At 37.4% G+C, this 23,597-nt stretch overlaps 1 protein-coding gene across 1 annotated transcript in view; it reads left to right on the top strand.

Moving 5' to 3' along the window:
* UVSSA (UV stimulated scaffold protein A) overlaps positions 1-23,597 on the top strand; it is a 47,880-nt gene that overhangs the window by 8,126 nt on the left and 16,157 nt on the right. Inside the window, exons 7-9 of the mRNA XM_053975955.1 lie at positions 12,869-12,980; positions 21,773-21,950; positions 22,874-23,023. Coding sequence (XP_053831930.1) covers positions 12,869-12,980; positions 21,773-21,950; positions 22,874-23,023 — 440 coding nt within the window. The remainder of the gene's footprint in view (positions 1-12,868; positions 12,981-21,772; positions 21,951-22,873; positions 23,024-23,597) is intronic.

The raw sequence follows: 23,597 nt of genomic DNA, 5'->3' as shown, positions 1-23,597 counted from the left end.
AGCATTTACTCTGTACTAAGCATGTAATGTGATTAAGGTTATCACAGGAAAATTTAGAGCATCAAACTATTTCACAGAGATTGAGATTCATTGCACCTATGACAGTTCTTGTGAAATAGGTAGATTTTGTGGGTAAACAGAGGCTGAAAGATCAAATACATTCTTCAGATCCAAAAAGGAGTTTATGGCCTGTTTATGTAGATAAAAAGCAGAGCTGCATGATACTAATTTCTGTTGGCTGTGATGAAATGAAATAACTGCGTAGCTTGACATGAAAATAAGTGGTTTAGGTCAGAGTCCAGACTAGAGTTTGGTTTGGATTTACTGGATTGTATGAATTTGATCTGGACATAACACCTTGAGATAAATTGTGTAGTCTCATTTTGCCATGACTGAGTGCTGTAGACTTTGCCTTCATTGTACAAATGAAGCTAAATCAAGATTAATCTGGTTCATCATTTTAACACCTCCTGATGTGCCACACCAGTCAAAAATGCCAACTCTGAATGAAAAGTACTGAAAGACTGACTTGTCAGAGGCTTTTGTCTCCAGTGAAATATGTGTGCTACCTTTATGCAACCAGCTATGAAGGAATCCAGACATCTGCTGTCATTCCTGCCATTTGCTTGACAGGACTTCATTTGCTGCACCTCTGCATGGAATATTGGTTGCTATATTTCTTGTAAGATGTAAAAGACATTCAAGCCCTGATTTTCATGTGTGAATGTGCATGTGTGTGTGTTTTTAGAGTGGTATTGTTACCACTTAGGAGAATGACCAATGCTATCTGTATGCTTATATAACATGTTTAGAACTAATACTGATATTAATTTGAAAGCTAATAAATTCCATTGTTAAAAAGACAAAAAGATAGGAAGCGCATCGTGCTCACAATACTTTCAAAATAAAGCAATGCTGACTGAGTTAAGCATTGAGAACAATATATAAATATTCCTAGGGTTTTTCTCCAGTGGAAAATTACCGAATTTAGTGTTAGCGCTGAGCTATTTTAAATTTATAACCTGAATACAGAGAGCTTTGTACAGCAGAAGGAAACGACATAAATTATATTTTATTCATGTGTCAGATGACTTTATTGAAACATAAAAACATGGCAAATTGGGAGTCTAGTAGAACAAAATAAACAGAATCTCTTAGGCCATGGTTATTGAATCCCCATCTGTCAAATATTTACGTGTCAGCGTGTGAAACACTGCACACATCTCTTCAGTTGAGCATTGCTGCCTGTGTTAGGTGTTGTGGCTTTGTCCAGGTGTCCTCGTGTCCTTGGAGCTGTAGCTCTTGCCATGCCAGTTTTGCTGTCTTGTGTATCTCTGAAGCCAAGAGAAGAAGTAGTGCCAGCCTGTCTGTCCTGCAAAGGCCTGGCTCCCAGCCACCCTGTCCTTCCAAAGCTTTACAGATGGGATTTGCTGGCACATGGGACCAGTGAGTGCTGGACCTGCTCATGTGTGGAGATGAGCACACCTGGAGATGAAGGGGAGTGTTCAGTGAGCAGAGAGGGAGAATGTGAATCAGTGGCTGAGTGCAGAAGGTCCCATGTAGATTGGTTTGTAGGTGGTCTGTGCCATCTCTGTGTTTGGATAGGATGGCAGTTCTGCGCTCTAAGGTGGCTGTATCCTTAACTGGAGAATGTAAAGGTGAATTGTTTGTGTACTTGCTCATTTCAACTGTCATTATGATCCTGCACCACAGCAAACCATTCTTTCGGGGAGAAAGGGGTTTTATTTAATTCGCAAATACAAAACAGAGTGATAGGGACTTGGCAACTTGGCTGGGGACTTGGGCTTGCCCATTCTCCTGGGACCTTTTGCATTTTCTTCTTGCTCAATCTCCAGGCTTCTGTGGTCACTGTTTTTCCCCCTTTTTATCTGTTCTATTCTGTGTTTTGTTTCTGTTCTGTTTGGGAACAGAGGGAGTAAAGGCTTTACCCATCCTCAAACTGAGATCAAGAAAGTTGATAAAGGGAAGAGTTTAGTGATAGACAATTAAACTGGAGATTTATTACTGTGAACTCTACTATCTCTCAATCCCACAGATTTAAATTGCCACTTTAAAGAGGGAAGGTCCTGGAGTACCTTACAATTGCCATGTGTCATTGCTGCTCTTTTTTAGCTGATCAGTTACACGTGGATATGGCTGAAATGCAAATAATTTTGTATATCTGGAGTAATTCTTGATGCTGCAGTTTAATATGAATATACCAGCAGTGTAGCTTGATTTAAATTACACTAAGAGTAAGAAATTGGTGGTTATGTGGCCTGAGTGTAAATTACACTGAGAGTAAGAAATTGGTGGTTATGTGGCCTGATTCCACTGAAGAAATATTTGCTTGGTTCACAAGGTGTGTGCTTTTGGCAATCCTTATTATATCCATGTTTTCCATTGTTTCTCATTTCATTTTCCATATCACAGAGCACAAGCCTCCAAGGCAGGTGCCTTTGGCAATCAGAGCCTGTTACACAATTAGCACAAGTTACTTTCTCTGAAGTTGTTTTTTACCTTTATTTTTACTGAAAAATAAAATGTCAAACTGCTTTTCAAACCACAGGAGAACTTTCTGGAGGTTAAGGGAAGTTCCCTTATACAAAGTCTCTTGAAGGAAAGCACAGAACTTTATACAGTGAGATACTTTGACTTAAAATGGTTTATAGTGACATGAGCTATAACCACTTTTACTTTCATCCTCTATGAGAGTGAAGAACATAAACCATCAGAGAGTCTTAATTACAAGGAGGGCCATCATTTCTATGTGACACTTACACCCTGCCAGCACGAGCAGCCTGTGTTTTGTGCTTGCCTCTCAGGAGCTGTGGGAGGAGAGGGAAAAGAAAAACAAAGGTTATACTTTACTTGTCTAGAAACAAATCTCTTGCAACAGATTTCACAATTATTAATATATTTCAGCTGCCCAGTCCACACATTTCCCATTCCCACTGCTGTGCCCCCAGTAGATCAGAAGTCAAGGCATTTTTACAAGCTGTTACTTTTTCAAATGGGTGGAGGGTGGACAAAAAAAATTGCAGACTACCTGTATTGGTCAAAGGCAAATGCTTTTTTGTGCTTACATGGGTTATGTTCACTGTAGTTAAGTCCTTGTTTGGGGTGTCAGTCAGGTTTCTGACAGGAAATGCATTCTGAGGGTATAAACATTTTGAGGGTTTTGAAATTAATTTTTCTGTGAGTCTGGGTTTTGGCTGAATCCAGGTGAAGAGGGTGGGACCTGTAAAAAGGCTTTTATTTCACGGTAGCAGGGTGCTCAGACAGGAACCTTTCCTCTCTGAGTGCCTGCTCAGGATAATTCCAGTGCCCAGTAGAGGGAGTGCAAACTGCACGCTCCACATTTTCCTCTGTGCCACCTTGATCCAGAGCCAGCCATCCGCTCCGTCTGTGTTTTCAGGTAAACTTACTACAACAGCAACACCAGAGACATTTGAAGTTAATTCGTGACTCTATGAGTTATTGTAGAAGTACAGTTGTAATTACTGGCTTAGATTGGTGTTTAAATAGACACTACTGTAGACTTTTGATTCTTTTGCAGGAATAACAATCAAATTGTTCTTAAAAACTTTTTTTTCTGGTTAGAAATAAATTTGTTTCTCAATGTTTTCTTCCTTTTCTTATAATACTGGATTTTAATTTCTTATTGTTTGATGTCTGATTTGCTACTGATTAGATGCAAGTGATCTGGCAATTTTAGAGGACAAGTATGTACTGCATTTTAAATTATGCACGCTACCTTTCACTTGCATCCTTTCCGTAAAGACTTACCCATTAGGATAATACTTGAAATCCTGACATTGTTAATAGAAATGTAGCTCATCAGCTAGATTTTGTACACTCAAAGTATGCTCATGTCTTACATAATTACCTTGGGAAGCTGTGGAAGGTTTAGTACTGACGCTGGCTAAAACTTTGGCAGGCAAAATCCAGGAGGAAGGATGATGTGAAAAACATTCACATGTCTGTCAGCAGAGGGATCATTTAACAGACCTGTTACACTTCGAATTTTAAATTTCAAATTACATTAACAACCAGGGATATATAGTTTTTCATTAACTGTATTCATTACTTTTTGTTTCACCTTTCCTTATCTTCTGTCAAATCTAAGCCTGCACTTGGATCTTGATTTATTCCTGTACTTAATTTTATCCATGTGAAACATCTGGTTGAACTCAATAATGCCATTAATAATTAGATCTGGGGGAGCCTGTCCTTGTGTAGTCCAGAATCTGATATTCAAACCTCACTATAATACAAGTAAGATTTTTTCAGAAAAAGTAATATCAGAAAATTGTTGCAAATTTACAATTTAGATATTTGCTGCTAATTATTTAGTCCTAAAATACATTAAAAGGTTTAAATTTTAATATGTTATACATTAAGCCAAGAGTTCTGCCAATTACTTGGTTACACCACTTGCTGATTTTTTTCCCCATGTCTTCAACTACAGCTTGGCATTTTAGCAATTCTAATGAGTTATTTCTACCTAATAATTTTGTAGTTTTATAACCAGCTCTTTTCAAGTCTGTCTTTTTGTTAAGTTAGTGCCTGCTTTAAGGAAAAAAAAAAAAAAAAAAGCTGCACTGGATTTTTAATTTCTTTTTCTGCTTCTGTAGCCATACAGAATCCAGTCCCACTGACAGCTCTCTGTAACAGCTTCCTGTACTCACATCCTTACAGTTTTTTTTTCTCTTGTTCATTTTACCGAAGTTGTTTCTGGGGGTTAGGTAATTGTCCTCAGTGATCCCTCACAGTGCCTGAAACCACATTTACTGAAACATGCTCAGACCATGCAGCAAGAGAGACACCTTTGTAGAGAAGTCTTTTCCGCAGGTGCTGCTTTTTAACAAAAACCCCAACTCTTAATAAGAAGTTGCTCTATGGAAACTGGAAGCATTTAATTTTAAGATTTAAATGATAACTTGATGTTGATTGTTAGTATGTTTTCTATAGAAAAATATAGGAATATTTGATAACTATAGCAGCATTATTCCTAAAGATGTTCTTTACCAGATTTTATACATTGTTAGCCTGTAATGTGGTCAGAATAAATAGTAAAATTTATTAATGTTTATATGGGCAAATTGGTAGCCCAGGCAACATTTAAATGGTTTGGGGTTTTTTTGTCTAGGTAATATTTATCAAAAAAGCCAGGTCAACCATAACTGTAAAAATAAACACAGAATATTAAATAGGTCATACAGATACTTAGTGCCCCTTCTTCCCTCCTTCCTATTTTAATTGGTGTTATTTTTATTGTCATGTTTGTCATGTTCTTATTATTTCTGTTAAATGATCACTTTTCATCTCAAAGAGCTTTCTATTTTTTTAAGTTTTATTAGGATGTAGGACTGATATAAAACAAAACACTGTAAAATTAGCCCTCAGAGCAGCACTCCCTTGTTAAAGTGTCTGATCAGCTGGGTGATGGGTTTGATTGGGTTTGTCTCTTCCTGAGAGCTGAATGTTGCTGTGGTGTGTTTTATGCTTTGCCCTGGCCATGCAGCCTGCCACTGCTCTGAAGTTATTAAAAATATCTTGTTATGCAGATCTAGCCATGAATTCTTAGGGTTGTCACTGCGACGACCTCTGATCCCTGTCTGATTCGCAGGCCGCACAATGCAATTTGGAGCTCCTCTAATAGAGTGTAAAATAAAGTAGGATGTCTCCATCATCAGGTTAACCCTTATGTTAAGTATTTAAGTTTTTCAGGCCAAAGGGTCATCTCCCTTGATTCATCCATGAATACTGAGCAGTGTGTACTCTCTAAGTAGGAGATATAAATTTGCTTCCTGCTTTTTATCCATCCTACTTTACAAGGGGAAATAGTGTATTGAAGTGAATTTTTTTGTGAGGTTCATAGAGGTACATTGCTAAATGTGTATTTATAAAAATGGAAAAGGAAGAAAAGTTTCAGGCTTGAAACATATATTAATGCATTTAAATCTAGCTGATGAGCAATATGAAAGTAAATATATCCATATCTAAAATGTCTTTGAACCTGAAATCCACAATCAGAAATACATGTGAGGTTATGTATATCTTGCATAGAATAATTTTTTACCTGTCTATAATAAATTAGGTTTATTCAATTGAGATGTGTATTTACCTGTTAGACTTGGGAACCTTCACTAGTTTAACTAAAACTGCTGCATCTCCCCTGAATGTGATACTTTCTGAAAAATGTGGATTGCAAGAGAACTTGGCTTTTTTGATGTACCTACTTAAGGATTTAAGATGATTTATGCAACCACGATTTTGGTAGATGGTGGGAGCTCAAGTAGTGAGGTATGAAAATACATCTGAGGACACATCTTAAGTGGTTATTGTTAAAGAAATACTGAACTTGCTTTGCAATATCTTCCTGAGATAATAATTTTGTCCAATGTATGAGTTTTCTAGACTGCCTTTATTTTCTGTCCTCTGTAACTGAAGGCACATACTGGTCTGCTGGGTCTCTTGGACATGCCAGTTTTTTCTGAAAGGATTCATGAAGATGCAGAGTCTTTTGAACTGGTTTTTGAGCTTGCCCCTCCAGGGCTCTGAGAATCCTCACAGACTCTTGCTTTAGGGAAAAACTGGTTCATCAGGTAGTTGTTATAGTGCTAAAACAATTTGGAGCAAGGTATATTCATTCTCCAGTGTCCTTTGGCAAAGTGTTGGGCTGGAAACCTTTAAGCATTTTTACTAACTCCTGGAAATTAGAAAATAATGTGAAAAGTGCATTTCTAAATAAAAGTCAGCCTGGCCAAGATGCTTATGTGCTGTTGAGCAACTACACATAGAATGAATGGTGATACTTTTACGGGTGAACATAAAATGTGCTTTGCCTGGACCACATATCTAATTTGCAGTCATGGGGTTTGAATTTATGTTCATATCACAAAGTGAAGGGGAGGGAGGATGTGTGGGAGGTTCTTATAAATACAGCTCTGTTAATAGTTTGTGTTTTCCTTGTGTTGCACATGAGAAAACTCAAGCATGGTTCTAAAATCTGCCCAAATGCTAGCATTTATTTCCATGTCACCCTGTGTTGGATGATATAAAAGAATGGAAAGGAGGAATGTGTCTTTAGATTAAAGGTACACTGTTTGATTCTTCAGTTTCTATTACTGCCACTGAAGATTTTTACCCCACTCACTGTTTCCTTACATAGAATATCCCCAAATTTCATTTAACATGCCTGAAGTATGTTTTGTGTTGTGGTTGAATAAATAATGCATGTGCTTAAGGTTGCCCCTCTAACTAGGTTCTACAGCAATAAATATTCTGGTTCCCTAACCAAAATCTTCTAGAAAAATATTTAGTTGGCTTTGAGTAGATGCACATGAGATATTGGCATGGTGGAATAATTTGCAAGATCTTTCAGTGAGGGTATTAGCATATAAATAGCAGATGCAATGACGACCATCACAGCTGAGTACATTTAATTTTTAGTTTATAAGATAGAATGGGTTTTTAAATGCATAGCCATCAAGCCTGCTGAAAGACAAATGAAGTTTAGAGTTCACTTGTCTGAGGATGCCTTACATCATTTTTTTTTTAGAAAAGGGAAACAGGCACGCATAAAACTGAACAAAAGTGATTTCTTGGGTGAAAAGTAATTGAGATTGCAAACCAAGTTAATTAGACCATGCAAAATTTATTTAATGGTCCCAGCTGTAGTTTGCAAGTAGTGTTTTAGTGATTAGATATGATTTCTTCATGTGCTATCTTTTCTCTTCCTTCTTTTTCTAAAATAATTAGTAGTGGCTGTACATCTAGTCCTACAAACTGATTGCATTGTATATTTCAGTAATTTTATTGCTTGCTTTAATTATGATTGCAGAGACTCAGGTTTTTAAATCCTCTTAGCAGAATGTAGCAGTCAATTTTTATAAAAGTGAGAAAAGGATCAAGGGCTTTTCTTCACATCTTTCCAAGTGTTGTGTGGTGGATGCAGGCTTTTTTCACATTTGTTACTGGTTGGGATGGGTGAACTTAAATGGGGCTCTGGTTGCACTGAGCTGCACTAACAGAAGGAGGCTGTTGGAGCATTCACAGCAAAATAAAAGAAGCAATTGCATTTCTACTGCCATTCAGGTTTTTTTAATAATGTAGAATAATAAGGAAACATATGTTTTTCAAGGTTTTTTTTGATGCATTAGGGAGGAAATTGTTTGATTACACTTGTTTAGTTGGAATAGTCAGCACTATTTTAGGTTTTTAGTTAAAAATTGGGAGAATTGTGATGTTCTAAGTGATTACGGTGAAAATAATGCACGTATGTTTTCTGTCTTTTTTTAACCCATATTCTCATACATAAATAAGCCCAACTCAAGAATCTGAAAATTGCCTAGCTAAATCTCATTTCTTCTCACAGGAATATAGATATCTAGTCAGTGAGCCTACCATGTTAAAGAAACCAACAACCAACACATAGCTTTGCAAACTCATCATTCTATGACTTAGATAAATAAATACAAAAATAAATATCAGCATTTTAGAGCAGATTAACTGGCTAAAAGTTCCCTTCTCCTTAGAACCTGAGGAGCAGTGGTGGTGCAAGCAGCCTCTGATGTCTGGGGATCTGATGTCCCTTCAGGTGGACCATTCTCTAGTGACAGAGAGGGGCCCTTCACCCTCCATCTGTGATGAGACTGTGTTAGTGAGTTTCCTCATATCACCTGATAATTAGAATGGATTTGAAACCAGGAGCTTCTTTCTCACATTCTTTGACAGGGGCTTGAGAAACAAGCAGGTTTGTGCCTACCTATCTTCGAGGTATTTAATCTTGTACACTACAAGAAAAGCTTTAGATTGTGGTATTTATCACTTGCTCTTATACTTTACTTCCCTTCAGACATGGCACACTAGAAATTTCATATTGTTTGTTTTTATCTTAGTCTCCTTTTTCATGGTTGCAAGTACCCTCACCTTTCATTCCTAGAAGGGTTATAATTTACTTAATTGGCCACTTAAAACTATTGTCTTAAATATTTATTTGTTCTAATTTAATGGTGGATTGTTTATCTTTTTAATTGACTGAAAAAGTTTACCTGTAGTGGAAGCATAGATAGGAGGCGGTTGAGCTTTCCTATTACCTCTGTTGAAGTTGCTTTTGGAGCTCTCTTCATGCTGGCAAAGTGGAACTTAAAAAAAACAAAACATACTTTTCTAACTAATAATGTTGCCCATGAGCTCTCCCACTTTCTCTAGCAAGGAAATGGAGCAAACATAAATGGGATGGCTCTGATAAAATACCACTGGAATGAAGTAAATTGAGATATAACTACCTGCTATTACTGTGCAACTTCTTGAATTTCCAACAGTGACAACTTTAATATTTCAAAGTAAAAAGATAACTTATTTAACTTGTTAAGGATTTTATCAAGATAAAGACTTTATGTCTGTTTGAAGGGAAAAGAGGGCTTAATTCCTGATAGTTAGCTAAGCAGTTAATTTTTTTTTCAGGAAATCTAGATTTAATAGAAGACTCCAGGGAAATTCAAGGGTGTGAACAATACGCATAATATTTTATGAAAATGACCCCCATATTTAAAATCTGGCATTATATGTTATGCATTGTAGCACCAAGTCCACATCTACCTTTTAGAAAATTAAAACACATAAATTCTGTTTAGTGTTTGATATGTGCTGCACTAGCTGAAAGCCATAATGCCCCTAAAACCTTGGGTTGCTTTTCACCTTTCATAAATTCCTGGGTAGATTCTATACAAAAAATAATTTTCAGCTCCGTGGCTCATTGTTATTCAAAGTTGATTGATTGTCGTCATTTACTCAGTGAGGAAGTTAAGTGCTGCTGTCATTTCTGAAGAGTATAATTGGGACGTTTCACAGGTCAGCGGCAGTGACAGGTTTCCCTTTTGATTAGTGTTAGACTGATAACAAAAATTACAGTTTCCTATGATTAATGTTTTCTATAGTACTTGAATGCACAGTTCATGGATTGTACCTAAACAAAGTGAATTTGCATCTGATTATGCCTTTTCTCTGTCAGGCTTTTCACGTGCTTTAAAGTTTTAGATCATGCAGGTAATACAGCAAAGTTGCTTCCAGTGCAGTTTTCAAGTGGAGGATTAGTGAGGTCCACTGAATTTTAGTGTATTACCATACGCTAAAAGAGAGATATGAACAAATTAGGTGAAATTTCAATTAAAGATAGTACTCTGCTTTCCCTCTAGTCCTCTCAGGGTATGACTTGCAAGGAAGTACTGGTATTATAACCCTGCTATTTTAGGTATAATCTGGCAATTTAAGTGATCAAGCTGGACTGAGTTTTTTCCTCTGGCCAGTTTGACACTATTTCTCTGTTCCTTAAACCTGTTGCTATTTATTTATGAGTGAAAACAAAGTGAATGCACTGAATTTGCTTTCCCTTTTTATGATGTGGAAGTTAGGCAGTTTGTACATTATGACACAAAGTTGCAAACCAAGATCATCTATGACAAATTTTATCTTGGTGAAATCTTTTTTTTAATAGCTAGGTAAGAAATGGAACCTGAATATGAGAATTATGATGATGTCCTGCTTGTAGCTGGAGAAATACTGGAGGTTATTTGCTGGTGGTTACTTCCCAATTTAAATTGTCCCTAATAGATGAAAAGGGAATGACAACACCAGCAGAATTTCAAAACCAAAATACAAATCAAGTAGCTTCTCTTCAATCTCTAGCCCTCTTCAGATGTGCAGTAGAAGACATGTTGATTTTTTTCTTTCGAAAGGCCGTTAGGAATGTCTTCTAAAAGTTGTAGTTTCAGACAGATGTTCTGCTTTCAAATCTAGTGGCATTGTGAGTTTGTGATTAGAGGTGGATCCTTTCTTTGATTAGAACTCGTATTTTGGTTTCTGCTGAGGAGGTCAGGCTCAGTGTGCATCTGTCTGGGCTGGGCCAGGTATGGCCTGAATTGCTGCTTTGCTTTAGATCAGGAAAAATGATTGCAGTGGGAAACAAAAAGTAAACCAAGGGCGCAGGATCCACCTGCACTGAACTTAAATACTGGCAGCTCTTGGAGGAGGGATAATTGGGCTGAGACTGTACTGGGGTCCTGTCCTGTCTTTGGCAGCAGGGTGCTCTCAAACAGGATTGCCCTGAGATTTTATTTTAAAATTAAGACTAATTAGGTGTTCTCTACTAAGAATGTAATAGTAAATCCGCTTCTGTCATTGGGACAGTAAATTTGGTTTTTTCTCTTCTTTTTCACTGGAACTGCAGCTTTCTTAGATCAAAGTAACCTTTGAAACAAAGAATTCTACTTCTAACTTGTACCATCAATTCATTATGTGTTAATGTATATCTGTGTATTAATATCAATTAACATTCTTTGTTAGAAATTAATACAGTCCAGCTTACAATTAATTATGGCCAAAAAGAAATGCTGGGGTTTTTTTAAGTTATTAGTTATTTTAATTTTTTTAACCACATTTGATAAACCAAGGTTAGCTGCTAGATTTTGGCTTCAGAGTATATATATGATTTAAAGGAACTCAGCTGTGACACAAGATTAGTGTAGTGAATTAAATTGGGAAAATTCTGCTGCAGGCAAAACCTGCAGTATCCTCTGTTGCTTGTAACAATGAGTAGTTGGTATGAATATTAACAGAATCCAGGTGCACTAATAGAAGTAAAGAGCACAGCTGAAAATAGTGAAAATTATGCTATTCTTTGTCAATTGCTTTGGGTTGCTGCAGTGAAGTGGAAGAAGTGATAGCTTGTGCTAAGGTTGGATTTGGTGGATACCTTTTACTATTTCCTTGTAAAAGCACATGGCAAACATACAATAAAGTGCTAATTGTGTTGTTGGGAAGAGGTGACCCTGAACATGGGCAAAGGAAATAAAGCTTAAAGTCTCCATCATTGTTGCCTTTTTAGGGTAGTTGATATTTACTTTTTTAAAGCTGTGATAGTATAGACCACGTCTGGTGACACTGATTCTTTTAGCTTATGTGTAATTTAGCAATAAAAATAATTTTCAAGTATGGAACAAGCGTAGAAAAATTATAGATTGATGCCACATATACAACAGTTGCTAGCTAAAATTATACATAGGAAACCACTTTTGTGGGTGAATTACACTGGTTAGTTGGACCTCTTTTTTTTTTTTTTTTTTTTTTTTTTTTTTTTTTTTTTTTTTTTTTTTTTTTTCCTACTTATAGATCCTCAATTTCAGACTACAAGACAGACCAAGTGCACATTAAAGAAAATCCTGTTTTGTTGGTCTTTGTCAGAGTAGTGTGTGTTGTCTGGTGATATAAATGGTTGGGATGTACCAAATCAGTTAAGAAATTAATGTATTCTTAGTACTGTTGTGAAGAAAAACACTGAACCACTGTAGTATACAGATGTGAATATTCTTATTTGGGTCACTATTATCAGCTTCCCCTCCTGTTTGCCTGCTCTGGTTTTGAGCTCTTAAACAATTTGTGATACCATTTAACATGCCACAGATTATTTGAGTGCTGCTAGATGAGTAAAACCATCAAAATGAGAATAATTAAGACTGTCATTTGCTCATTAAGTCAAAATTTTGATGTTATTTTAAGATTTTTTGGTCTTATTTTATAGCTTCACACTTTCTCAGACTTCACCAACTGCATGTGTTCTAATGGATAAAAGGGGCTTTAAAGAAACCCTTAGGATAGAGTATGGCTCTAGAGATAAAATGTTGAGCAAAGGCCTAATCTTAGATAAAGACTAAATACATAATTAGGGAAATACTTTTGACATGGAGAAGTCTCAGTAGGGCTATCGGGATGTTGGCAAAATATTTTCAGTGTGAAGGGAAATGAAAAACAGTCTTCACATGAAAATAAAGAGAAAATAACCCCAACAAAAATATCTCTGTAGATGAAAGCCTCGGATGAGGATGATGACGATGAGGATGAAGATGAATTTGTGGAGGTCCCTGAGAAGGAAGGTTATGAGCCCCACATTCCAGACCACCTGCGTAAGGAATATGGTGAGTTTGCCCAGCTGTGACAGGCGTTATCCCTGCATGTTACTGCTGCACTAAGGTAAATAAACAGCCATTCGGAAGTAATAAAGTGATCAGCAGTGTGGGTAATCTCTGCCTGCTCTGAGGAAGTCATTACATGGACACCAGAGCAGTGATTGGCTCTGGATAAACAAATACTTCTAGGAGCAAGAGCAACTGAGATGAGCAGCTTATTCCATTCCATCATCTTCCACAGGAGTTCAGAGCCAGGAGCAGCACCCTGTGTGCTTGTAAGTGTGCAGAACACACACTGGGAGTGAAGGGATTGCAAAATAAAGTTGGCAATGAGCCTGAATATTACAAGTTCTGGTGCCAGTCTGGTGAGCTGGGATAAGGTGCTGTTCCATCACCTGCATTAGTAGCAGCTGGATGTGCACAGTCACTTTCTCCCATAGAATGGCCAATTTAGGGTGCTGCAGGGTGGCTCTTTTTGTTTAGGTGTTGCTGTCAGAAGATGTTAAATGCAGCTCAGCCTTCAAATGCAGAATTACAGCCATGGAGTACATACCAGATGACAAACTATAATTTTGCATTCTTAGTAAAAGTAGATGATTTTTAAATGAAGTTATACTTTCTATGTGTTCTTGTGAAATTGAGAGTGGTGTTTCTGAAGAAATTTCATCTTAATTCAACTTCCGTGCATTACTTCTTGTCCTTTGTACCTCTTGCTTAGTAAATCTGCAGCTTTACCTCTGTGTAACTCAGTATATTGGAGGACTCCCAAGATTTCAGTACATTGTAGAGAAGGGTAGCTGCCATCAAAAAGCTTTAAGTTAAAAACCTGTAGGAAGTGTTTTGCTCCTCCATTTGTCCATGAGTATTTTTGTAAGACTGGTGCTGTTGCTGTGGCTTTTTCAATCCTGTTGATACTTATTTTTCCCATTTCTGCAGTTCAGCTCATAAAAGTCAGGCTGCAGCTACACCTGGAACTTGTTTTTCATATCTTTAGCAGCAGCCTAAGGAATTCTAACATGCAAAATTCTGTTTGTACATGCCAGCTTCCACTGGAACTGAAATGTATTCACCTCTTCCCTTTTATCTCATCTTCCTCATGGACACACATTTTTCAAAAATAAAGCATCTTACCACCCTTTGTATCACACTAACACAATACTTGGCTGCTATTTGAATTCCTTTTTATAGGAAAGGATAAAAGAAGAAGCCTGCTATCACTCAGGGATATTTTAAAAATCAAAATGGATTAAGAAATTCCCAATTTGTATTTAAACTATTGCTGATAGGAAAATACATGTAGTGTAGAAGTACATATAGAAAATACATATAGTGAAGAAGTAAATCAATCAGAAAACAAAATAACTCTCTCATTTTGTATACCTGTGGTTATGTAGGAGCCAATGGTCACACTTGGCTGTTCTTTATCTGATGTATTCATTAAAAATAACATTTTGAAAGAAATTAATCATTCCTGATGCTTCTGAAGAAATTCAGCTTTACTTACAGCCATTTAAAGCTATTGTGTACGTTCCCAGTTTAGGAAATGGTCTGAAAATAACTCAGAATTCCTGAAAATCACAGCTTAGAAAATGAAAGTCTGCATGAGTGGAATGTTCTAACTGGAACATGTAACCTCCCATGTAAAATAAAATCCCAGTGTTACATGGAAAGTGTGAATGGTTATAACCTGTTTTCCCTTTTGTTGTTACTTTTCCTGAACGAGCCAGATTAACTTGATACAGTAAACCAGAAAACAAAGCTGTAAAACATGACTGTGGAAATGGATTGAAATGTGACATGTAAATATTGATTTAAATGTCACTTTACTTCCTGTCACTTCTCTCACAAAAATGTATCCTACCAACAACGTAAATTTTGTGGTTCTCCTGAGAGCTGAAAAACTTGTTAAAAATGAACATTTATTTAGAAAGACAAGTTCTATGCATAAGTATATAGACACATGCAGTTGTATTATCTGTGTGTTTATGTGGTTAATAACTACAGTCTCAAAATTGGTGATGATATTAAATATTAAGTACAGAAATTGAATTGAGCATGGGTACAGTTTGGGTGGAGGTAGAATTGAACAAGTCAATTTGAATCTTGAAGTATAAAATGAAATGTAAATTTGTTAAAAGAATTTAGGTGATTAGATAATTGAAGTGTGAAGATATAACCCATTAGAGATGTCATGCCAAATTAGCATTACCAGAATTTTAATGACCTCCCATTTGTATAATCCTTATTTACACTTGCATCTGATGTCTGCAGCTGACAAGAGGCCAGCTCTCCTGTGGGACCACAGGGTCATTTAAAATACACTGTGGTGCTAAAGAGGAATATTTGGCTGAAAAAGGAACAACACTGAAAATAATTTTCATATGATTGCTCAGATCTCACTACTGGGCACTGATGTTGCTGATACCACTGATGAGTGACCTGCCCTTGTATGGCTGGTATTCTAAGCCCTGGAAAATGGAGCCATTATTCATTTAAAGGAAGACTTTAGGGAGAAATAAAATCTTCTTTCCACTGGAGATTTTCCACATTCCAGCCTTTGCTGGTCAGCTGTTGGTTCCATTGGCATAAAGCCTCAGGGTGGATGAGGTAAGGGATGGAACTGTGCAGCCCCTCACATTGCTCTTGTCCCAGAGGATAGAATTTTTGGCTGATGCCAAAGAATGAGAGATTCCTTCCTGCCCTTGGTGGTCTTGGCCTGGCTTGCAGCTGAGCTCTGACCCACTGGGAAGTGATCTCTTTTGAGGGATGTGCTTTTCCACATAAAAATGGAACAGTTCTCAGCTCTAGTCCGAAGCACACACTTTAGTTGGTAGTTCTTGTCTGTGTCTCAGTGCAAGCATTACTTACCCATGCAATAATGCTTTGAGGACAGGGGAGTCCTATTGCTGTTGTACAAGAGGTGATAGAGGAAACCATCTGACTTGGGACTATTAGCATGGAAGCAGTCTATTGGTTATCAAGTTTCATCTTTATCCAAAATTATATTAGGAATGACTGTGCAGTCACAAACCTTTGTTTCTACTCTGGTTAATAAGATTATTTCTCTTGTATTTGAGCCTTAAGCTGAATGTTTTTTGGTTGCTGATAGCTACTTTACAGGTTCACATTGCATCTTAGAGTCTGCTTGAGATTTCTTTCATGTGGGAATCAAAGCTACAGTTCTAAAATCCCAAGAGTTACTTCTATCCATTTCTGAAATTCTTCCCTCTTTTCCTCACAATGTGATGTGCTTTTTCTGGGTTAGATGTCCCCAGACTGCCTTTCCTAATCTGATATCTCAGTCATACTTCTCTATGTGTTAAGTAGCTGCTTTTGAATACTTGAACAGACACACCTGTGCTGGCTGGAAATTAAAAATTATACCTAAGCATTTTCCTTCTTTACTGCAGTGATTTCTCAGTTTGTCTGAGTCTAGCTTTTCAGTCAGGTTTGATTTGTCTGGTCTTCATACCTCAGGAATTTCTGAGGGAATTCTCCCTGCATGTGAAGGATGTGGAGAGCAGTTTTATGTGGAAAAACAGCTCAGTGGAGATCTCAGCAGAAACAAACATGCAAACTCCAGAGTGTGTAAAGCACCATTGTCAGGGGCTGAGTTTGAGACTTAGAATTACAATGTCTAAGCTAAATAAGGCTTTTACCTGACTTCTCTAAAGGGAAAAAGCATATCAGGTTTTACAGGGGGAATGTTAGACAGAATTACTTATTTACCTCTTTGAAATTCAGGTTCTTTTTTCCTAAATTTGGAAAATTTAGTTGTGTTTCTCAGCCTGACATGTCTAGTATCTAGAATAAGTTTTCTATTAATAATACTATTAATCCTTTAAAAAAATCAGATGTAGTTGTTACATTATGTAAATAGCATGTGTTGATTTATCATAAATGTATTGAAAATAGATATTCAGCATTGAAGTTAAAACCCCAGACAAGAATTTCTGTAATCAAATGTGTGTGTAGTCTCCGCTTCTCTTAGGATATAATTAAATACTTCTAGAGTATTTAATTACAATTTTACAAGTGAGATTGCCTTGTTATATTAGTGTGTTTTGAAATACCCATATATGCACAAACACAAGTACTATATGGAATAATCACAGAATCATCATTAAGATTGGAAAAGACCTCTAAAATCATCAGGTCCAACCTTTGAGTATTGCCATGCCCACTAAACCACAAAGTTGCCATATCTACTCATTTTTTTAATACTTCAGGGATGGTGACTCCAGTACTTCCCCAGGGAGCTTCTTCCAATGTTTTACTGCTCTTTTCAGTGAAGAAATATTTCTTAATATCCAACCTGAACCTTCTTGAGCACAGTTTGAACCTACAGAGAACTAGCCACACTTAGGACAATAAATGAGTACAGCTATTTGTAATTCAGTATTTGGAATGAAGATTAACTTTTCACATTTATGAAAAAACATGATTATCCCTTCCAACAAAATACTTCAACATCCATGTAGAAGTATTGACTGTAGATACTTCTTCTGATGCATCCTGATCAACTGCTCATGGAAACTTTCCTCATTCTCAGGAGAGTCCTTCTATCTAAATAAAAATTTCCCAGAAAATCTAACAGGTTATGAGATATACTTGATTTCTACTAAAGTTCTTGGACATGAATAGTCACTGCACAGGATATTGGTACACTTTCGAGTAGTGTGCCACAGCAGTATCCCTCAGAGGATCTGTGCAATGGCCAGGGGATGCAAAATCATAAGGAAGAAGCTTAAAAGGTGAAGGTGTAAGGTATAGAAAAGGCTTGATAAAAACACTGTATATTTGAGTTTTTATGGTTCTTAGTTATGATTGTAAAGTAGTAATAAGTAGGATTAATTAATGAGAGGTAACAATATATCAACATATTCTGTAATTCCAGTAAGCCAGACTAAATGTTTATGTAATGTTAGTAAACTCTTCTAGTTACCTTTTTCCTTTAATTTGAATTTCCAGTGGAGGATTCCAAGATTTCGCATAAAAGAGCATAGCTACATTCAAAGGCACTGGGAAGCTTTGCAAAGTCCAAAGCTTATTGTGCTTCCTGAGTAAGATACCAGCAGGCATTTTCATTGTGAGCACAGAGTAAGAGGGGAAATATTCTGTCTAACATTCTGACTGCTGGATTTTCCTGACAATCTAGGACAGTGTCTGTACTATTATAAATCACATACACTTGGCTTGACTAAGATTCAACAAATGGGGAGCAGAAATTATTAATTTTTTTTTCAGGAAAGGTGAAGTCTACTTGTTTATATTCTATCTCCGTTTTTTCAATTAAACTTCAGTGAATCTGAAGTAGCTTGATTTCGTCTAAATCCACACAGCTGAGGAAACCTGGGCTTGCCTTTTCTCTGAATTTTCACTGAGGGCTTTTATCTCCCCCTAATCCCACCATTTCTGTCAGGACATAATCTCTTTCTCAAATTTACATTTTAATTACAAGGCCAGCTGAACTAGCTAAAATCAATAATGTCAGCATTCAGCAGCCTAACTTTAGCTGAAACCCCAGCCTCTCTCCTTCCTTCTATAGATTTATCTTGTGAACACGGGCTACTTTATTGCTTCAGGCAATAGGTGCCATTTGGTCAATTTAAACAAAAAGGAGGATTTAAACACTTTTATGATTCTTTCTCAAAGCTGCTGTTGGCACAATTTGAACCCAGGTACTGTACTTGTTAAATAAACCACACAGAACAGCAGAATTCTGAAGAGGAATTTTGCTTTTAGAACTGTACTTAATCCCATCTATGTTTTAAAACCAAAACAAAGCAACCCCACCCTGACATTGGACACTATTCAGCTGGGGCTGTCTGCCTGGTCACTCCTGTCTTTATCTTGTTAGTAAAACCTACTTTCATACATAAATACTTTTTTAAAACTCCACAGTGGAGGTGATGTTACTGATGTCTCAGTGACTCAATTTTTAGCTATTTTTCTGTTAATAGTTTAAAATAAGAAATCAATGAGAAAATATTTTGTTCTTGTCACTCTTAAGAATTCCTATATTGATCTTCCAGATGTGATTTTTATCTGTCTAAATGTCACATTGTCCATTTATCTCTCTTGCCTTTCCTGTCTGTTGCTGACTGCATGTCTCTGCTGTTCCCCTCCTCCTCAACCAAACCAATATTGTGAACAAGCAGTCATGCTTCCTGTAAACATCATAGGAAAAGAAATGGAAAAAAATAGGGGTTTCTGAGAACTTTTAATACATAGCAAGTATTTTCTCTGAGGATGAGAGGTGTGGTGAGTGACACAAACCTGCTATCTCCTGACTTTTTTTTACTATTTGTAAATAGTACAAGTGCTCTCAAAACGTTTGCTTTAAACAATGCTTTTAAGAAAGGGTCCTTAAAAAAAAGAAAAAGCAAGCAGTTTAAATGCTAAATAAAGTCTGAGCAATTCTGCATTACAGGTAGTCTGTGACATATTCTTCTCAGTTAACCTGGTTCATGCCAAAGGCCCTGTTTGTAACTGTTTCTGTCATTAAAGGAAGTTTACTTCTCCAAATACTAATGATTCTAAAGTGTGGTTACAACAATGTTTTGGGTTAATTCTGTTTCACTTTGATAAAAGCACCTGAGAAAGGCATTTTCCCTTTCTAGCCTGTGACGTGAACTGAGATGGAGCCCTACCCTGCCCCTTTTCCAGAGACATAAATTCAAAATTCCTGCATTATTATGCCACTGAAGTGCTGTTTAAAAGCACATTTTTGTGGAGGCACCATTCTCCCTCATGAACAGCAAATCCATAGCCTAATAAGTGTAATGAAATAATTTCTTCTGCTGTTTAACCTAGTTATCTGCTTAAATCCTTCCTATTATGTTTAATTATCATTTCCTTTATTCCTGGTCCTTCTGCAGACTGTTTTCTAGTGCAGAGATTGGACCTTTAAATGGTTTAGGGTTTTTTGTGGCAGCACATTTCTCTCTCTCTTAGGATTTTTCATAGAGGTGCACAGAGAGAAAGAAAGAGAAAACAATTTCTATGTCTGCTTTTTGTTTTTCTCATGTGGAATGTGTTTGGAGAATTGTTTACCTGGGGTGATTTGCTTGATTAGATTCTGGTGAGGGTTGTTTGGGCCTGATGGCCAATCAGATCCACCTGTGGCTGGACACTGGCGAGCAGGCAAGTTGTTAGTAGTTAGATATGGTAGAGAAAGTAGGTATGTATTTTAGTATCTTCCTTTATATAGTATATTAATGTATTATAGCATAGTTATAATAAAGAAATCATTCAGCCTTCTGAACCAATGTTAGACATCATCATTTCTTCCCATTGGGTTTGCCTGCATTTTACAATAGTTTTTGTTGTTGTTGTTGTTTTTTGGTGCTTTGTTTGTTTGTTTTTATAATGGTCTTTAAAGGCTTGTTGACTTTGGAGAATGTAGATTTTTGTTAGTGTGAAGTGTGGGCAGGAGTGAGTAAGGGAGCAGCACTGCCAGATGTGCTCAGCAGCAAGATGGACTCTGGATTTTGAATGAGGATTGTTGCTGTCTCTGGGGAAAGGCTGTCCAGGAATTAGGTTAAACAGGTGTCCTTCTCAGTGCCCTGAGCTTGGAGCTTTGGAAAACAGGTCTGGATGTTGTTCCCTGCACAAGGACTCAGCTCCTGATGTAGATGCTTGGAAAATGCATTCCCAGGGGTGGATCTCAGAGGTTACCACCTCAGCATCTTGGCCTGTGTCATCTGTGCAGTCACACTCCATGGCTTAAAGGGAATGAGTGATGTAAACCAGTCAAGGTCAGGATGAATTACTGAGAGACCTTATAAAGTGGTGAGATGGGTTGTTCAAAATTGTTCAAATTTTGTTTGTGAAAAATGCATTATTCTCTCAAAAATATTTTGTGTACCAAGCCTCCCTGCTGCTGTGGGTCTTGCAATTTCCTGCTCAGATGGCTGGTCACATATACAACATGAGCTTTTCCTTTTCTGCTTGATATATTTGCTGATACATTTAATGTATGATAAGTTAAATGACTAGTATTTAATGGCTAGCAAAGCAAGAATGCTTCTGAATGCAGCTTTCAGGGCTGGTTAGAACTGAGAAAAAGATGAAAAGTTACAATCAAGTAAAGGACAAAGCATATTAGAAAAACTTTAGTTACTTTTCACAAGAAGGCTCAGATAATTTGCCAAAAATTTTAGGTTTGTCAAACTATGACTTCTTGTTAGGGATCTTTTTTGAGGGATGAGACCTTGCATTTCAATAAATTATTTTATAAAAAGGCTTTCTGAGGGGACAGATCATGTTGGTGTGAGGGATCGTATCTTTCCAATTTTAGCTGTCGTTGGCTGAAAAGTTCTTGTAACTATTACTGGCTAATGGAGTTGCTCCTCCAGCTCAGCAAGTAGAGGCAGGTGCTGTCTGACAGCTCAGCCTATCTAACTGCATCCTTACAGTCCATGCTGAGTCTCTAATCTGGCTGTATAAAGTAATAAAAGTTACCCCACCACTGAGCTGCTGGTGCTGAACATCAGTGCCTGGTGCTGCCTTGCAGAGGGCTCATTCCTCAGGTGTAGCTCAGGCATTTCCTCTCTCTTGGACAGACTCTCTGAGTCTTTCTTCCTCTGCTAGCATTTAGATATTTTCTCCTGGCAAATTGTGTGGTTTAGTATCTGCGAAAGACAAATGTCCTCTAAATAATTCTGTTTCACTCTGGGTGGGATTGATGTCTAACACAAACTGAAAGCAGGAAGACGTAGTCAGCACCCTGAGCTGTTTGGGTGGACTGTGAGGGTGGGAGAAGTGAATCACTCCTAAACATCAAGGTTTTTTTGCAGGGCTTGAACCCCAGTCACCTCCAAAAGCCCCGGTGGCGAAGGCATCGACGGGAGCAGCTCCACGGAGCTCCCGCACTCCGCTCAAAGGGAACGAGGATGAACTCGATCCCACCTGTGCAGCTGCCACCCTGAAACTTCTCAGAGACAAGCTACCAAAGTTACCATCTCCTCATGCCAGGTCATCTTTGTTTTAATTCTTGTACAAACCTCTTGCTCTTGTGTTTATTAGTTTTGACAGCACACAGAAAAGCATTCGTGAACAAGGCAAGCTGACAAGGCTGACCTGATCTCATTTTGAAGTTACATTTATTGCTTAATGTTTGGGATTTTGTTGGTGATTGCACCAGAATCTTAAGGAATCTTCTACTGCTCAGTTAATATAGATCTTATTTGGTGTAAATGACCTTTATGAAAATACACTGTTCCTTTCTTTGGTAACAACACCCCTCACCTCATTTATTTGGGTAAGTTTTGTTTGCAGCCGAACAGAGTGTATTCTAATGTTCAGTTAGCAAGTAGTTTCAACATCTCCTTGTTCCCAGTGACTTATGCTGTCAGTGCTGCCTGGAGATATTATATTGCTTCCAAAGACATATTTGTTATCAATCCTGTTCAAAGTTTGCTGAAACTCCAGCCTTGCCTGGCATTTGGCTGTGATTTGAGGATAAGGCTGGAGCTGTCTGTTTTGTGGCATGTTCCTGGAAAGACTCTTCTGCATGGGCCAGGAAAGCCCCCAAAGCCTAGCAAGCTGGAATTAATCTGAGATTTTCAGTAGCACATCTGTGGCTCCTGTGGGAGTGCAATATGCATGGTCCACTGCTGCCCCCATCAGATCTCTGGGCTTCTGCCCCCACAGTGTGATACATGTTAGCCAGCAGTAGCTGAACATGCAGTGAGCTACAGAGTGTGTGATGTGTCATATGGTCTTCCTTTAAAAAATAAAAAGGAGAACCTTGAAAAGTAGTTGTAATTGTACATGTAAGGTAATAATATTACTGTTGGTCTAAAAAAAAAAAAAAAAATCTAATGAAAACAGAAAAAAAAGAAAAGGTTGTTGTGGTCATTGGTGTTCTGTATTGACTTCTCATCAATTCTCTGCAGTGAATCTGCAACTTCTGAGACAGCAAACTTGGAAGATCCTGACAGTAAAAGAAGAAAACTAGAAGAAAGAGCTAAAGCTCCCCTCATGCCTTTTGGATTAGATCTTCATTACTGGGGAGAGGATCAGCCGAGTGCTGGGAAGATTCTCAAGTAAGGTTCTTTTTCTTTTAAGGCAAATTAAACAAATAAATAGATTTACTTGTACTCAGAGGTCATGCAGTAGGGTGACTGCTATTTCTTTTGATAATTACTTTTCTTCTTTACCTTGTGCTGTAGGACCCATAAACAAAGTCAGAAATTCTACCTTTAAATGTTATTTGTTTTGAGAAGATGTGATACTAATTAAATATCCTTTGATGCTTCAAAGCACTTTTTTTTTTCCTGCTCTTTTTATGTTTGCAGCATGGCATCAGTTACTCCAATTTAAGCTGGTACCTCATTATGCAAAGGGTTCTGCCAAGTGTGTGATAGATATTCCCTGAGCTGGAGACTTTAAGATCTAAATAAGTAGCAGGCAAGGTAGGAGAAAGGCTGGGGAAGTGTTTTTTCCTGACTTCACAGAGTGGTAACTGAGGAAACTGATAGGCTTATTCAGTCACACAAGAGAAAGGTGGCAGTTACAGGATTTGGATTTGGATCTTTCACTTTCCATTGCTGTCTGGGAGGTTTTGTGTTTCACCAAGCATTGCTGACTCAGGGAAAGCTTTAGCACTGCTGGGGAGAA

Source organism: Vidua macroura, chromosome 4 (genome assembly GCF_024509145.1).
Source record: "Vidua macroura isolate BioBank_ID:100142 chromosome 4, ASM2450914v1, whole genome shotgun sequence".
NCBI lineage: Eukaryota > Metazoa > Chordata > Aves > Passeriformes > Viduidae > Vidua > Vidua macroura.
The sequence above is the reverse complement of the archived record's forward strand: the minus strand, read 5'-3'. Positions and strand labels throughout refer to the sequence as shown.